The sequence below is a fragment of the Podarcis raffonei genome, chromosome 7 (genome assembly GCF_027172205.1).
Source record: "Podarcis raffonei isolate rPodRaf1 chromosome 7, rPodRaf1.pri, whole genome shotgun sequence".
NCBI lineage: Eukaryota > Metazoa > Chordata > Lepidosauria > Squamata > Lacertidae > Podarcis > Podarcis raffonei.
Genome location: NC_070608.1, coordinates 3,545,386 through 3,562,793, shown reverse-complemented (window position 1 = coordinate 3,562,793; position 17,408 = coordinate 3,545,386). Strand labels below are relative to the sequence as shown.

Genomic DNA, 17,408 nt, shown 5'->3' with positions numbered 1-17,408 from the left:
CGGGGCTGATAGGAGCTCTTGTCCAAAAAAACCAGAGGGCAGCAAAGGCTGGTCCAAAACCGATGTATCGCCTAGTAATAATGGCAGAAAAGGTTGGTGTTTGTCCTACCACTGTACCCGTTTTGTTCATTGTGAGACATTTGGGGAGCTAGTTGTGGCCTAGTGGGTAGAGCACCATACTAGGACCTGGGTGACCAGGGTTCAAATCCCCCTCTTCACTGAGTGACGCTTGGGCCAGCCGCAGTCTCTCTGCCTAAGCTACCTCCCAAGGTTGTTGTGAAGATAACACAGAGAGGGAAAGAACCATGCACGCCGCCTTGAGCTTCGTGGAAGAAAAAGTGGGATGCAAATGCGATAAAATGAAAGTAGATTCTGTGGACGCTCAGACTTCACAGCCCTGAATCCGGAACAGACCCCTACCCAGCTGCCATTGAGAGCGGTTCCTTCTCCTGGGCCTGAACGAACGTGATCCATCTCGCTCTCCTCTTTTCTCCAGATGTCTCCCGAGTTTTTGCAGACCACGTTCTCTCCTTCTCCCCCCCCCCCCAATCTTCCCCCACCGGCCGCCTTGCCAACGTGAGGAAAAACAAGAGCCGCAGCCATTTGTCCTAATGAAAGCGGGAGATCAAGTGAGTCATCATCTTCTGTTCTGCCGCCCCTTGCAAGGAGCTTAGCAAACTGGGAGCGTGAAACAGCTGTGGCGAGGAAGGGGCCGGAAGTTCCTTGCAGACCCTCTTGTGGGCGTCTGTTGTAAACGAGTGTGCCGTTGTTCAACAGGTGCAGTTCAAGAGGCCCGAGAGCTGCAGGTGTGGCTCAGAATGTCTTGAGACTGAGTAGCTCAAACGGACGAGGCGAGAAGGAAAGTCCCTGGCGCCGTGCCAATCTGAACTTTCCCAAAACTTTATTTTCCTGTAGATCAAGGCCTGAGTAAAAGCTGGCAAACCTTGATATAAAAAGCACCCCCCCACACACACACAATCAGTGAGCTTTATTGAGCCTTATCCTGATCGTGTCCTGGAAGGCTTCTTGATCTCCTAATATTGGCTCAAAACAGCACTTAAAGTACAGTACTTAAACCCCAACTTTTCAATGGTTGGTTCGCTCTCAAAGCTTCACCATGGACTCCCTTTTCAATCTATGTTCTTAGGGCCAGCCTGACACGGTAGTGGCACCCACCCTGTGGAACTCCCTCCCACCAGATGTCAAAGAGAATAACTACCAGATTTTTAGATGACATCTGAAGGCAGCCCTGTTTAAGGAAGCATTTAATGTTTGATGCATTACTGCATTTTAATATTGTGTTGGAAGCCGCTCAGAGTGGCTGGGGAAACCCAGCCAGATGGGCGGGGTATAAATAATAATAATAATAATAATAATAATAATAATAATAATAATAATAATAATTATTATTATTATTATTATTATTACTATTACTATTACTACTACTACACTCGGCTTTTCTTCAGGACACATAAACCCATCCCTTTCTTGCTTTCCTTTTAGTATGGGTCAGTGGCAAATGTCACACTCCCCCTCTCTCTTCAGTCTTTTGACAGGGACAGGGCCGTCTTAAACATATCCGGCGCCGTGGTGCAAAGCTCCCTCCGGCGCTCCCCGTTTCCCAGAGTTTTTTAGGGAGGACGGCGCTGCTGGTGGGGCTGGAGGAGGCGGGCAGTGGCTGGAGGGGGGCTCCTCCGGTGGGGAAGAGCCAGAGGCTGGACTCGACGCCTCCTGGCTCAGCTGGACGCTTCGGGCCATGGTGGACACAGTAGACAGAGGCTCCGGGCGCAGTGTTGCTTCAGCGCGACATGGCGGAGGCAGGCAAGGGCGGCAAGCTGATGTCCAGACTCCGCCTCTTCCCTGGCACCCTCCAGAACTTGGCGCCCTGGCGCCCCACGCCACTAGCCTCTATGGGTAAGACGCCCCTGGACAGGGATCCTTCTTTTACTCTTCATGTCAAGGTATGGATACTGTGGCAACAGCACCTCTATACAGTGGTACTTCGGGTTAAGAACTTTCTGTATTTTTCACTCTATAAGACGTACTTTTCCCCTCCTAAAAAGTAAGGGGAAATGTGTGTGCGTCTTATGGAGCGAATGCAGGTGGGAGGCTCTGTCAGCGCTCCCTTTAAAGAGCCGCACACACACTCTGTGCGCTCTTTAAAGGGAGCGCAGCTCTTGGGGGAGCCTTAGCCGAACGCAGAAGAAGAAGAAGAGAAGAGTTTGGATTTGATATCCCGCCTTTCACTCCCTTTAAGGAGTCTCAAAGCGGCTCACATTCTCCTTTCCCTTCCTCCCCCACAACAAACACTCTGTGGGGTGAGTGGGGCTGAGAGACTTCAGAGAAGTGTGACTGGCCCAAGGTCACCCAGCAGCTGCATGTGGAGGAGCGGGGAAGCGAACCCAGTTCACCAGATTACGAGTCCACCGCTCTTAACCACTACACCACACTGGCGCAGCTCTTCCCGGTCAGGGGATGAAGGCTCCCATTGCCGGGGAGGGGCTGCGCATGGCTAAGCCAGAAGCCAGGACAGCCAGCGGGATTGCAGCGCAGCTTCTGGCTTAGCCGTGCGCAGCCTCTCCCGAGCAGTGGGAGCCAGGGCAGTGGGAGTCCTGGCTTCTGGAATTCAGAATATTTTTTTTCTTGTTTTCCTCTTCCAAAAACTAGGTGCATCTTATGGTCTGGTGCGTCTTATAGAGCAAAAAATACGGTGATTCGTTCCGGAGGTCTGTTCTTAACCTGAAACTGTTCTTAACCTGAAGCACCACTTTAGCTAATGGGGCCTCCCGGTGCCGCCGGAGCACGATTTCTGTTCTCATCCTGAAGCAAAGTTCTTAACCTGAGGTACTATTTCTGGGTTAGCAGAGTCCGTAACCTGAAGCGTATATAACCTGAAGCGTATGTAACCCGAGATACCACTGTATTCTGCCACTTTCATTTCTTGCAATAAGCCAACCTTCCTTTATTCCTCTTGTGGGAGGACTTGGCTTGGGGGCATAGCCGTCAACTTTTCCCTTTTCTTGCGAGGAATCCTATTCGGAATAAGGGAATTTCCCTTTGAAAAAGGGAAACGTTGACAGCTATGGTTGGAGGTGGCATAAGGTTAAAGGGCAAACACATATTCATGACAAATGCATGTTAATAACGCAAGCAAAATCCCCTAAAGCTGTTAGTGGTGTGTGCTGGGAAAGGCCTGAGTGCTGGACATGCACATGGGTTCAGATATGCGCTTTGTGACGATGCTAAATTCTTCACTGCAGTTCAACTTGTTTCGGAGTTTTGAAAAACCTGCAAATTCTTAAAAGTCAGGGGGAAATCTAACCAACTAAGGAAGCAACTTGAAAAAGAAGCGTGTCTTCGGGCTGGGCGATATATATCATCCAAAACTGGTTTGAAGTCCGCACCGTGATACCTGTTTCATAATTTTTCGGCCTGGCAGTGTATCACAAATCATGACGTGTGTTTCTGTGCGATATGCAAAAAAAACACAATGCGGGGAAAACCATGAAGCCAGCCAATTCTTCTCCCTACCGGCATTTCTGCTTCAGTCATTGTGATATATCGTGATGCTTAGTGGGTGATATATCACAATGTTGAAAACCAGATATCGCTCAACCCTAGTGTGTATGTGTGTGTGTGTATATATATATATGTGTGTGTGTGTGTGTGTGTACAAACACACACACATGCCTGTGTTGAACCCCTGCAAAGGAACATGCGGGGGCAATTGCACTTTCCACTCATTAACTTAGGGAGTAATCAAGCACGGCGTTCTCTAGAGCTACAAACGGGAGCTGTGCAAGAGTAGTACTACCTGTAAGAACATGAGAAGAACCTGCTGGATCTAGAACAGCTCCAGGGAAACAAGGCCAGTCCGGATGTAGCCCCACAGTGCTGCACCAGCTCTTCAAGGCTGGGCCAACCTTCCGGCGTCTCCTCCTCACCCGCTGCCCTTGTCTTGCCCTTTAAGCGGCTTCTCTCCTTCCTTGACTCAGGCTCAAGCGGAAAGGTCAGCGGGGGGAGCTTCCCCGTGAAAGGCTCTCTTTGTGGTTCCACCTCTTTGTGGGTCTCTCCCTAACAAAGGAGCCTCAGGCTGGCTAGATCTGGGTATTCTCCTGCTATGAAAGGAGCCCTTTCTTAAAATGGCAGGATGCAGGAAGCCAGAATGCCAACGTCTCAGCACTTCTTCCTGTTCCGGGGGGTGGGAGAAGAACCCTGCCTGGTCTGCAGAAGGAGGCCTTCAAGCCCTTCCTCCCATCTCTAGATGTGATGGGACAGTAGCTCAGAAGCCCCTTCTCCGTCCTCTCCAACACCATGGAGTGAAGAGGATGACACCGCTATTCTTTCTTTCTTTCTTTCTTTCTTTCTTTCTTTCTTTCTTTCTTTCTTTCTTTCTTTGGCAATCCCTCATAGCCAAGTAAGATTTTCTTCCATAAACACGGTTTTAACAGTGAGTCCGTAAGTAACAGGTATGTGGGTGGCGCTGTCAGTTAAACCACAGAGCCTAGGACTTGCCGATCAGAAGGTAGGCGGTTCGAATCCCCGTGACGGGTTGAGCTCCCGTTGCTCGGTCCCTACTCCTGCCAACCTAGCAGTTCGAAAGCACGTCAAAGTGCAAGTAGATAAATAGGTAGTGCTCCGGCGGGAAGGTAAACGGCGTTTCCGTGTGCTGCTCTGGTTCACCAGAAGTGGCTTAGTCATGCTGGCCACATGAACCAGAAGCTGTACACCGGCTCCCTCAGCCAATAAAGCGACATGAGAGCCGCAACCCCAGAGTCGGCCACGACTGGACCTGATGGTCAGGGGTCCCTTTACCGTGACTGTGGAGGCCAATTTTGGATCCACACGTCCTTCCACAGTGGGGACATAGGTTTCTGGGCGGGAGTTGATCCCGGTGTGGATTTGCCAAGTGTGCCTTCCTCTTAGCACATTTCTCCCTTGCGTCCTGAGTTCGAGCGTCTTCAAAGCCCATGACACCTTTGGTAAAGGCTGTTCTCCAACTGGAGCACTTGCAAGCCAGTGTTTCCCAGTTGTCAGTGTTTATACTACATTTGTTTAGATTTGCCTTGAGAGAGTCTTTGAACCTCTTTTGTTGACCACCAGCATTACACTTTCCATTTTTAAGTTGGAAATAGAGTAGTTGCTTAGGAAGACGATCCTCAGGCATCTGCACAACATGACCAACGAAGCTGATGTCGAAGAATAATTGCTTTGACACTGGTGATCTTTGCTTCTTCCAGTACACTGGCATTAGTACGCCTGTCTTCCCAATCCAGCGAGTGGGGGACAGCGCTATGGATGGCTGCTAGCCATGATGGGTGTGCTCTGCCTCCCCAGCTGGAGGCAGCAATGCTTTTGAATCCCAGTTGCTGGAAACCACAGAAGAGGAGAGAGTTGCTCTTGTGCTTGGATCCTGCTTGTGGATTTCCCACTGGGGCACCTGGTCGGCCACAGTGATAACAAGAGGCTGGACTAGATGGGCCACTGGCCTGATTAAGCAGGCTCGTCTTATGTCATCATCATCATCATCATCATCATCATCATCATCATCATTATTGTCTGAAGAAGTGTGCAAGCATGTTGTTGTTGTTTAGTCGTTTAGTCGTGTCTGCCTCTTCGTGACCCCCTGGACCAGAGCACGCCAGGCACTCCTGTCTTCCACTGCCTCCCTCATGTTGGTAGCTTCGAGAACACCGTCCAACCATCTCGTCCTCCGTCGTCCCCTTCTCCTTGTGCCCTCCATCTTTCCCAACATCAGGGGCTTTTCCAGGGAGTCTTCTCTTCTCATGAGGCAGCCAAAGTACTGGAGCCTCAGCTTCAGGATCTGTCCTTCCAGGGAGCACTCAGGGCTGATTTCCTTCAGAATTGATAGGTTGATCTTCTTGCAGTCCATGGGACTCTCAAGAGTTTCCTCCAGCACCAGAATTCAAAAGCATCAATTCTGGGTATACGCAAGCTTATACCCAGAACAAACTTAGTTGGTCTCTAAGGTGCTACTGGACAATTACTTTATATATATAATTGGCAAATAGAGAAGCAGAAGTACCTTATTTTCCTTTTTTAAAAAAATATTATTATTATTATTTTCTCTTTTATTTCTTACTCTCTTTCTCTTGATAAGAAGTTTAGAATAATGTTTTAGTTTGAGGGGGGAAAAGCTTTGTATTCTTCTTTATACTCTAACAAAATTTCACAGATCGATAGATCAAATCCACACCCAAAAACTAGGCAAAAAGGAAGAGGTACCTTTTTGGCGCCGGTCAATGCTGCTTTCTGGAGCTTGCTGTAACAGTACTTGGCGTAAGTGCTTATTGCCACCCCTAGAAGAGAGGAGAGAGAGAGAAAGCAGCAAGTCAGAGCCAGGACAACCCACAAGGCCACCCTAACAAGAAAGAGACCCGGACAGGAGAAACCCCAGCAGCGTCCTCAAGAAGAAGCCATCAGAGCAGCCTTTTCCAACCAGCCTCTCTCAGCCTTCCTTCGAGAAGCTCATTTCCGGCCACGGCGACCCGAGACGGACCTTGGCAGAGCAAGTCCTCCAGCGAACCCCTTGCTCCGGCCGTGAGCTCGGCAAACACCGCGTGCGAGCGACATGCAATGGCACTCGGACTCCTGCAGGACTCGCTGTCTCCCTCGAAGCCACTTGCCACCCTTCCAACCCTCCAGCGCCGCTACCAGTACGTTTGGCTCCCAGTACGTTTCCAGACACAATTCAAAGTGTTGGTGCTGATCTTTAAAGCCCTAAACGGCCTCGGCCCAGTATACCTGAAGGAACGTCTCCACCTCCATCGTTCTGCCCGGACACTGAGGTCCAGCGCTGAGGGTCTTCTGGCCGTTCCCTCCCTGCGAGAAGTGAGGTTACAGGGAACCAGGCAGAGGGCCTTCTCGGTGGTGGCACCCGCCCTGTAGAACGCCCTCCCATCAGATGTCAAAGAGATAAACAACTATCTGACATTCAGAAGACATCTGAAGGCAGCCCTGTTCAGGGAAGTTTTTAATGTATGACATATTAGTGTATTTTTGGTCTTTGTGGAAGCTGCCCAGTGTGGCTGGGGAAACCCAGCCAGATGGGCGGGGTACAAATAATAAATTATTATTGTTATTATTATTGTTATTACCAAACCCACCCTGACATGGCCTCTCCTCCTCCCAGAGGGGAGGGGTTGGGAGCGGGAGCAGCTTCCCGGAGTGGCAGGGAGGCGTGTTCGGCTCCCTGCTCCTGATTGCTTCTGCGGCCGCGGCCAAGCCTTCCGGCCGACCAATAGGGCCGGCTGGTGGGCGGGGCTAGCCGCATTTAAACGGCCGCGGTAGCGCTCAGCTCCCAGTCTGTTCCTGCTTTCTTCGGATCTCCCGCCCTCCCTCCCTCTTAGGTCAGCTTCTTTTTGCATCTTGACCTTGCTATGGACTTCGGTTGGTCACCTTGGTTGCCCAAGGGGCCTGGTAGGACTTTTTTATCCATTTGGCAAACTGGCACCAGCCTCTTGGTTTTTCCGCCTACCTCGTAGCAACTCGCCACAACTTTCTGGTATTGGGGGTTAGGCACTGGAATATGTGTGCTATGTTGGAGGATTGGGTATGGGCCATCATCTACCCCTCCTCTTTTGGGTATTCCATTAAAGGAATCCGGTGGTTGTGGATCCTGTCTGATGCCCTGCTGGTGGCTAGGGCCATGGCACGACCCCCGGTGACGTCATGGGGGAGCTCCCAGTTGTACAGTCATACCTTGGGTTGAAGTAGCTTCAGGATGAATATTTTCGGGTTGCGCTCCACGGCGACCCGGAGGTAATGGAGCGCGTTACTTCCGGGTTTCACCGCTCGCGCATGCGCAGACGCTCAAAATGACGTCACACGCATGCGCGGAAGCAGCGAAACACGGCCTGCGCACGTGCAGACGTGCAGTCGCGTCTTGCGTTTACTTCACGATGCGAACAGGACTCTGGAACGGATCCTGTTCGTATCCAGAGGTATCACTGTATTTGCATCAAAAAGCTCCTCCCACTGGTTGTTAACCCTGATATGACTCCCGGCTGTGCAGGGTGGAGTCTTGTATTGCTGTTTCATCCAATGCCTAAGCCAATACCACTCACATGCTGTAACCAATAAAAGTTACGGCCTAATTTTGCCCATTAACCATGCAGGTATCGCAACTAAAGCATCCATTGCAGATCGCCCTCTGCACCTTCACAAAAAGCCATTACACTTAAGGGAGAGAGTAAAGCCATAGAATTGCAGTTGTAGAGTTGGGAGGGAGCACAAGGGATATTCAGTCCAATCCCCTGCAATGCCCAACGTGGGGCTCAGACCCACGACCCTGAGATTATATGCAAACCTCACTAGGAAAATCACTGGCTCTTATTGCAATCAACCTTTCAGTGAACACTTACCGTATTTTTCGCTCTATAACACGCACCAGACCATAACACGCACGTAGTTTTTAGAGGAGGAAAACAAGAAAAAAAATATTCTAAACGAAATAGTGGATATATGATTTTTGTGGTTCATGCTGTGGCCACAGACATGTGATCTGACAGTGAGTTTGGAGTAGCCCAATGCAAAAATCCTGAGGATCCATGTGGATCCATGCTTTGTAACCACGGAGGAGGGAAGGAAGGGGAACCATGGATCCTCTGCTCACGACTGCAGCAGATCCCCCCCGCCACCCCGCAGGCATTCACCCCGCCCCCCCGCCACCCGCGGGCATTTGCTCCATAACACGCACAGACATTTCCCCTTACTTTCTAGGAGGAAAAAGGTGAGTGTTATGGTGCAAAAAATACGGTACTTTCCTTTCAACTCATCTCTGCCCTGGATTAAGACAGATCTTTATAAACACTTTATAAACCTATAACCTTAATTAGCTACCACTGGACAGGCTACCCTTCCAGATGTTCCAGATGTTCTCCAGATGTTCTAGACTCCCATCAGCCCCAGGCCACACAGCTACAGCCATCATCGCCTGAAGCCCCTCGACCACAGCTGGAACCCTTGCAAACACTGAGGTCCAGCTCCGAAGGTCTTCTGGCGGTTCCCTCACTGCGAGAAGCTAAGCTACAGGGAACCAGGCAGAGGGCCTTCTCGGTAGTGGCTCCTGCCCTGTGGAACACCCTCCCATCAGATGTCAAAGATAAAAACAACTACCTGACATTTAGAAGACATCTGAAGGCAGCCCTGTTTAGGGAAGTTTTTAATGTGTGACATTTTAATGTATTTTTAATCTTTGTTGGAAGCTGCCCAGAGTGGCTGGGGAAACCCATCCAGATGGGCGGGGTACAGATAATAAATTACTATTACTATTACTATTACTATTACTAAACACAATGATCACTGCAGATGGTGACAGCAGCCACAAAATTAAAAGACGCCTGCTCCTTGGGAGAAAAGCAATGACAAACCTAGACAGCATCTTGAAAAACAGAGACATCACCTTGCCAACAAAGGTCTGTATGGTAAAAGCTATGGTTTTCCCAGTAGTGATGTATGGAAGTGAGAGCTGGACCATCAAGAAGGCTGATCGCCGAAGAATTGATGCTTTTGAATTCTGGTGCTGGAGGAGACTTTTGAGAGTCCCATGGACTGCAAGAAGATCAAACCTCTCCATTCTGAAGGAAATCAGCCCTGAGTGCTCACTGGAAGGACAGATCCTGAAGCTGAGGCTCCAAGACTTTGGCCACCTCCTGAGAAGAGAAGACTCCCTGGAAAAGACCCTGATGTTGGGAAAGATGGAGGGCACAAGGAGAAGGGGACGACAGAGGACGAGATGGTGGGACAGTGTTCTCGAAGAGACCAACATGAGTGTGACCAAACTGCGGGAGGCAGTGGAAGACAGGAGTGCCTGGCGTTCTCTGGTCCAGGGGGTCACAAAGAGTCGGACACAACTAAACGACTAAACAACAACAAACACAATGCCTAATGAAGAAAAACGGGGCGATAACAACATCCTAGGCCACTAACTTCACTTGGTTGTTTGTTTTGAGAGGCTCCCCCAGCAAACAGAGGAGTAGTTCTGCAGATATATATCGGGTAATACTAGAGAAACCATGTGATAATAAGACGACGTATATGACCAAATCGGGGGGGGGGGGGGAGTAGCAATGCAAATGTCAGGAAAGGATTGGATCCCACAACCTGCTCATTTTTGTGTGTAAATGCAAAGGGATTTCATTTGAAGTGTTAACACTATGGTATTTGACCCCAATTATGATGAAGTAATTTGCTAACAACTGCCCAATTACTGATCGTGTAAAAGCGGAACTCTATCAAGGCACCTACAGGAGGGAACTGCTGGAGGTAGTATGCGTCCGAATGACAGTTGCTGTGAACGGCAAGCGCTGTGTGATTGTCATTGTGTGAGTGAGTTGACTGCCCCAATAGTATGAGACGGATTTCAGTTCTTAATGCTAATTTAACCAAAATACAAGCGAGCAACCAGGGAGGGAACCTGCATACTTATTTTTGCTATGTATTTCTTTGGGTTTTTTCTGTACTACCTGCTATGAAAATTCAATAAAGCAGTAAGTTTATACCCCTCCACAAAAAAGGCAGTTTTGTGCCTTCATTGCAAAGCCCCAGCTCCTTATCATTCCCAAGAACCTTTGGGAATATTAAACACATTGGTTTAAGTTCATGGTGGTAAGGTAAAGGTAAAGGCACCCCTGACCATTAGGTCCAGTCATGACCAACTCTGGGGTCATCGCACTTTATTGGCCGAGGGAGCCAGCGTACAGCTTCTGGGTCATGTGGACAGCATGACTAAGCTGCTTCTGGCGAACCAGAGCAGCGCACGGAAACGCCATTTACCTTCCCACCGGAGTGGTACCTATTTATCTACTTGCACTTTGACGTGCTTTCAAACTGCTAGGTTGGCAGGAGCAGGGACTGAGCAACGGGAGCTCACCCCGTTGCGGGGATTCGAACCGCCCACCTTCTGATCGGCAAGTCCTAGGCTCTGTAGTTTAACCCAGAGTGCCATCCGCGTCCCAGTAAGTTCATGGTGGAGAAACCTTAAATAATGCAAGAGGGGCTCTGTATTCTCTGGTACCCAGCTATGCAATCATCGGAACAGGTTATCCAAATTCTTGCAAACCAACAGGGCAATGAGGCCCAGAAGCTGCCTTGGGAATGTCGTTTCCTGGAAGATCACGAACTCAGCATGCGGAAAGCACTGTGGCTAGATTCCCGTATGGATTTCGGACGGCCAAATCCCACACAAGAGAAAATCCATCCACAGAGTGACCTTCAAGTCACCCTGGAGGGCTGTGAGCATGTGACCAGAGAGAGCTCTGATCTTCCTGAAAGGGTGGCTATTAATATGCTGGCCGCACAGTCCCCCTGGGACTGGTAATCCAATTAAAGACACAGCCTTGCTCACAGAGGAGCATCTTGGGCATCAGAAATGCCATGTGGCGGCAGCAGCAGCTAACAGGCAGGGACCTTTGACTCCCAGAAGTCACATGGCCAAGTGCGCTGGCCCCGTCTCCTAACCTGCTAGCCACCCTGTTATGTACTGAGTTGAATAGGATCCAAAAGGCAGCAGTCTGATTGGTCCTAGAACAATAGGATTCAGAATGCAGCAGTCTGATTGGTCCGCAGGAGCCACCCAATCCAGCTCCAGGTGGGAGTGAATCCGCAATCTGATTGGCCTACAGGTGAATCCCGGAAATAGCCAATCACGTGGGGATCATTGTGTAAATAATGTACAGTGGTATCTCAGGTTAAGTACTTAATTTGTTCCGGAGGTCCGTTCTTAACCTGAAACTGTTCTTAACCTGAAGCACCACTTTAGCTAATGGGGCCTCCTGCTGCTGCTGCGCCGCTGGAGCACAATTTCTGTTCGACTCCCTGTGATGGGGTGAGCTCCCGTTGCTCAGTCCCTGCTCCTGCCAACCTAGCAGTTCAAAAGCATGTCCAAGTGCAAGTAGATAAATAGGTACCGCTCCGGTGGGAAGGTAAATGGCGTTTCCGTGCGCTGCTCCGGTTCGCCAGAAGTGGCATAGTCATGCTGCCCACATGACCTGGAAGCTGTACACCGGTTCCCTTGGCCAATAAAGCGAGATGAGCGCCACAACCCCAGAGTCATTGGCGACTGGACCTAATGGTCAGGGGTCCTAATGGTCAGGATGGGGTGGGTCCTTTTAAAAACAAAGGGGGAAGCTACCATGGAAGCTTTGGGGCTCCAGTTAAGTCCCACCCGGAGGATTAGTCCCCAGGACAGCTCTTCCACCTCAGCAGGGCAGCTGCACAAAGCGATCTCTGTGGACTTCCTGGGGTGTGGGAAAATGCAGAGAGACTGCGGATCTTTTGGGATAGTAAAATCCAATCAGCATAGCACTCTGCCTCTCTCTTCCCTACCTCAACAGCCAAGATCACATTCCTTTCCCTTTAGGATGCAACTAGGAGAGCTGGAAAGGCGAGGTGGGCAGAAAGAGAAAACAGCCAGAGAGGCAAATATTTGCAAAGCAACCATAGAATCATAGAGTTGGAAGAGACCACAAGGGCCATCGAGTCCAACCCCCTGCCAAGCAGGAAACACCATCAGAGCACTCCTGACATATGGTTGTCAAGCCTCTGCTTAAAGACCTCCAAAGAAGGAGACTCCACCACACTCCTTGGCAGCAAATTCCACTGTCGAACAGCTCTTACGGTCAGGAAGTTCTTCCTAATGTTTAGGTGGAATCTTCTTTCTTGTAGTTTGGATCCATTGCTCCGTGTCCGCTTCTCTGGAGCAGCAGAAAACAACCTTTCTCCCTCCTCTATGTGACATCCTTTTATATATTTGAACATGGCTATCATATCACCCCTTAACCTCCTCTTCTCCAGGCTAAACATGCCCAGCTCCCTTAGCCGTTCCTCATAAGGCATCGTTTCCAGGCCTTTGACCATTTTGGTTGCCCTCCTCTGGACACGTTCCAGTTTGTCAGTGTCCTTCTTGAACTGTGGTGCCCAGAACTGGACACAGTACTCCAGGTGAGGTCTGACCAGAGCAGAATACAGTGACACTATTACTTCCCTTGATCTAGATGCTATACTCCTATTGATGCAGCCCAGAATTGCATTGGCTTTTTTAGCTGCCGCGTCACACTGTTGGCTCATGTCAAGTTTGTGGTCAACCAAGACTCCTAGATCCTTTTCACATGTACTGCTCTCAAGCCAGGTGTCACCCATCTTGTATTTGTGCCTCTCATTTTTTTTGCCCAAGTGCAATACTTTACATTTCTCCCTGTTAAAATTCATCTTGTTTGTTGTGGCCCAGTTCTCAATTTTCTCATGGGGACCGAAGGCACAGCTGAGATCTGAAGCGAGATGACAAAGGGCGAGGGAAGCCTTGGGCAAGGCCGGGGCTCTTAATTTCCGCTTCGATCGGCGGCACTGGCATTGCTACAGGTGCCACCAATAGTCCTCTCCTCCATCTCTGTGAATTTGTCCAATTCTCTTTTAAAGCTGTACAAGTTGCTGACCATCACCTGTGGGAGGGAGTTCCACAGTTTAACACACACTGCTCGCCGGGGCAGATTATCGCCACTGCCAGTTCTGAAGACTTGCAGCAGCTGCTGTATTAGCTACTGAGCTAAGTTTAATAATAAATAATAATAAATTTTTATTTATACCCCGCCCTTCCCGGTTCAGAAAACCGGGCTCGGGGCGGCTAACAACATATTTAAAACACTTAATTGATGCTACAAAAAAACAGCATAAAATACGGTGTAAAACGTGAATAACAATCAAATCGAAAATCAATTTAGGGGGGAAATCCATCCAATAAACATTAGATGATCACCAGGGCTAGCTGGCTAAATTAGTCCTACTTGGGCCAGCAAGGAGGCCAGGGGAGAATTAGCTGTGGGGTCTCAGAGCAGGTAATCTTCATAAAAAGGGGAGGGGGAGGGAAGGAAGGGGAATAAAAGATCAGGCAAAGTTCAAATTGAAAGCCAGGCGGAATAGCTCTGTCTTACAGGCCCTGAGGAAGGAAGTTAAATCCTGAAGGGCCCTGGTCTCATGGGACAGAGCATTCCACCAGGTCGGAGCCATCACTGAGAAGGCCCTGGCCCTGGTGGAGGATAGTCTGGCTTCCTTAGGGCCTGGGACCTCTAAACTATGGTTATTCATGGACCTTAAGGTCCTCTGCGGGGCAGACCAGGAGAGGTGCATTAAGCCCTGTGCACCTTCGGACCAGGATACCTAAAGGCCATCTCACCCCATATCCCGAACCCTGTCTGTTCCATGCAGGAGAGAATACAGATTCTGTCCATCCCTAGCCTCAGATCTACCGTTGCTCTGGAAAAGCAATGCAGAAAGAGACCTCGCCTGCTCTGAACCACATAAAATTCCTCGGGCGTTTGAAAATCCGGGACAGTTCTTTCTCCAGACGTCTTCCCCACAGAAAAAAACAAATCTGGAGCTCGCGAGGGAGGTCTCCTTGTGAGCAGGGTCAGAAGGGGTCAGCTCCCCCAGTGCCGGCTGTCTTGGCAAAGGCGTGTTTGTTCCGCTTGTCTTCCTCTGCTTCTTAGGATCTCTGGGCGACGCTGACACATCGATGTGTCCAGGGGCTGGGGAAGAGGCAAGATCCAGATCTGCCAGAAAGGAAGAGACAAGGGTCCCCGGTGCTCAGTCTAGCTAGGATCTCCATCAAAGGGCCTTCGGAGCACTGCATGGCGACTAACAGCAGCAGGAGCAGCACAACAGCAATATTTCTGGTGGCTTTGGAAAGAAGAAGCTGCTCGCCGGGAGGAGATGTCAAGATGCAAAAGCAGTAAGGACATAAGGAGAGACGGCTGGGTCAGGCCAGGGACCCACTGAGGCCAGCATCCTGTTCTCACAGCGGCCAACCAAAGGGAAACGCAGAAGCAGGATTCGAACATAGGAGCAGTCTCCCCTCCTGGTATTCATAAGCATTGCTGTGTCCAACCGAGAAGGCAGAACACAGCCATTGAGAGCCCTCTACTCCTCCATGAATTTGCCCAGTCCTATTCTGTTTTTTTTATATGCCTGTTGTCTTTGTCCATGGAGTTTTCTTGGCAGGGATACTGAAGTGGCTTGTCGGTTCCTGCTCCAGGTGGATCACGTTTGGTCAAAACTCTCCACTATGACCTGTCCATCTTGGGTGGCCCTGCACGGCAGAGCTCATAGCTTCTCTGAGTTATTCACACCCCTTCACCACGGCAAGGCAGTGATACATGAAGGAGTGCTGGAGGAAACTTTTGAGAGTCCCATGGACTGCAAGAAGATCCAACCTATCCATTCCTAAGAAAATCAGCCCTGAGTGCTCACTGGAAGGACAGATCCTGAAGCTAAGGCTCCAAGACTTTGGCCACCTCATTGGAAGAGAAGACTCCCTGGAAAAGACCCTGATGTTGGGAAAGATGGAGGGCACAAGGAGAAGGGGACGACAGAGGACGAGATGGTGGGACAGTGTTCTCGAAGCTACCAGCATGAGTTTGACCAAACTGCGGGAGGCAGTGGAAGACAGGAGGGCCTGGCATGCTCTGGTCCAGGGGGTCACGAAGAGTCGGACACGACTAAACGACTAAACAACAACAACACATTCTATTCTATTCTATTCTATTCTATTCTATTTTAATTCGAGTTCAGGATTTTTACATACATTATATTATCTCCTTCCAATTTTTAAATTTCACGTACAATTTTTTCCTTTCCCTCCCTTCCCACCCCCACCCCCCATATCCATTGGAAGGGTTCAAACAGTTATCCTCAGCCATGGGCCTAGCGTCTTTAGTTTCCACCGAATGTCTTTTGTTCCAGTAGTTTTTATCCATTGAAGATAGGGGTGCCATCTTTTCCTTATCGTGGTGGACTTGACCTTCCACGTTGTTTCCTGTGACATGACTACGACAATGTCCGACTGAATAAGTTCAAACAAATAACCATTCCATGCCTCTACTGTCCATTTTTCTCTATCTTTCCAACCTAAAGCTATTGTTGCCTTTCCCACTAATAATCATAGCTTTGAAGGTAGACTGGTCACCTTTCTCTATAGCCATGTTTCCAAGTATACCCAGTCATGAAATCAAAGTCTATTGAAAGCTTCACTTCAAAAATTCCATTAATAACCTTTAGGATTTTATTCCAGAATGCCCAGTCCTCTTTTAAATCCACCCAGCTTGATGGCCGTCACTTTTTCCTGGCAGAGGGAATTCCACAGTAACTCTGCATTGCACAAAAAGGGACTCTCTTCCGCCTGGGAAGTGATATATAAAGATTTGAAGAGAATATTGAAAATGACTTTTGTTAAAAAAAAAACACAACAGAAGCTATGATTTTGAAAGGTACAGAACTTAATGGATTTGCCATGCAAAAGACTTTGTTCCCGCATCTGAGAGTGGACGCCATCCCTATAGAAGAAGCCACAGCCAAAGAAAATAAAGTAGAATTGCAAAACCAAGTAATGAACTATGCAGGACATATTAGATAATTTGAAACCCTGGAAAGAAAAAGGACAATGTTCTCTTTTTTTAAAAAAAAAGGGGGGGAATGTTTAAGGCATATTTTGCAAGCTTTGTGTGTAGGCTTTTACATTAGCTGAACTTTTAAAGGTCGCTTGTAACAACATGAATAAGGTTTTAAAATCGGAGAGTTAAGATTTTATGGACGTGCATGAATAAGTATAAAATGATGGAACCAGGAGGGGGAGTGGAGGGAAGTCAGTTAAGATGTATGGTTTAAAATTTTGATTGTGGTGTGTTTTTTTTGGGTTTTGTTATTATAAAATTAATAAATTGTATACAGTGGTACCTTGGGTTACATATGCTTCAGGTTACATACGCTTCAGGTTACAGACTCTGCTAACCCAGAAATAGTACCTCGGGTTAAGAACTTTGCTTCAGGATGAGAACAGAATTCGTGCTCTGGCGGCGCAGCAGCAGCAGGAGGCCCCATTAGCTAAAGTGGTGCTTCAGGTTAAGAACAGTTTCAGGTTAAGTACGGACCTCCGGAACGAATTAAGTACTTAACCCGAGGTACCACTGTATATATAAAAAAGAGGGACTTTCTTCCACCTGTCCTGATGGCTTATGCAAGAGGTGGGGAACCTTTGCCACACTGAGGGTTGCATTCCCTTGTGGGCAGGTCTCAGAGGGCTGCATGCCAGTGGAGGCCAGCAGGGCAAGTGGTGAAACATGGGTTGGGCGGATTCGATTCTTATTCTGCAGTTTCTACAGTGAGCTACACTGGAGCTTTGCAAAGACAAACACTTCCCTCTCCATCCAAGCAAACAAGAGGCACCATCGCAGCCAGATAAAAGCACCTGAAGAAGGTGCAGAGTTTGGCAAGGGAAGGCTGTGGCTTGGGGACATGTAGCTTGAGAAGGTGCTGGAGGAGACTCTTGAGAGTCCCATGGACTGCAAGAAGATCAAACCTCTCCCTTCTGAAGGAAATCAGTCCTGAGTGCTCACTGG

At 49.0% G+C, this 17,408-nt stretch overlaps 1 protein-coding gene across 2 annotated transcripts in view; it reads right to left on the bottom strand.

The window, feature by feature from the left end:
* Nucleotides 1–17,408, bottom strand: part of ARHGAP39 (Rho GTPase activating protein 39) — a 206,587-nt gene that overhangs the window by 15,804 nt on the left and 173,375 nt on the right. For both annotated transcript variants that reach the window (XM_053395131.1, XM_053395132.1), the window contains one exon: nt 6,247–6,320. In XM_053395131.1, the coding sequence (XP_053251106.1) occupies nt 6,247–6,320 (74 nt within the window). The remainder of the gene's footprint in view (nt 1–6,246; nt 6,321–17,408) is intronic.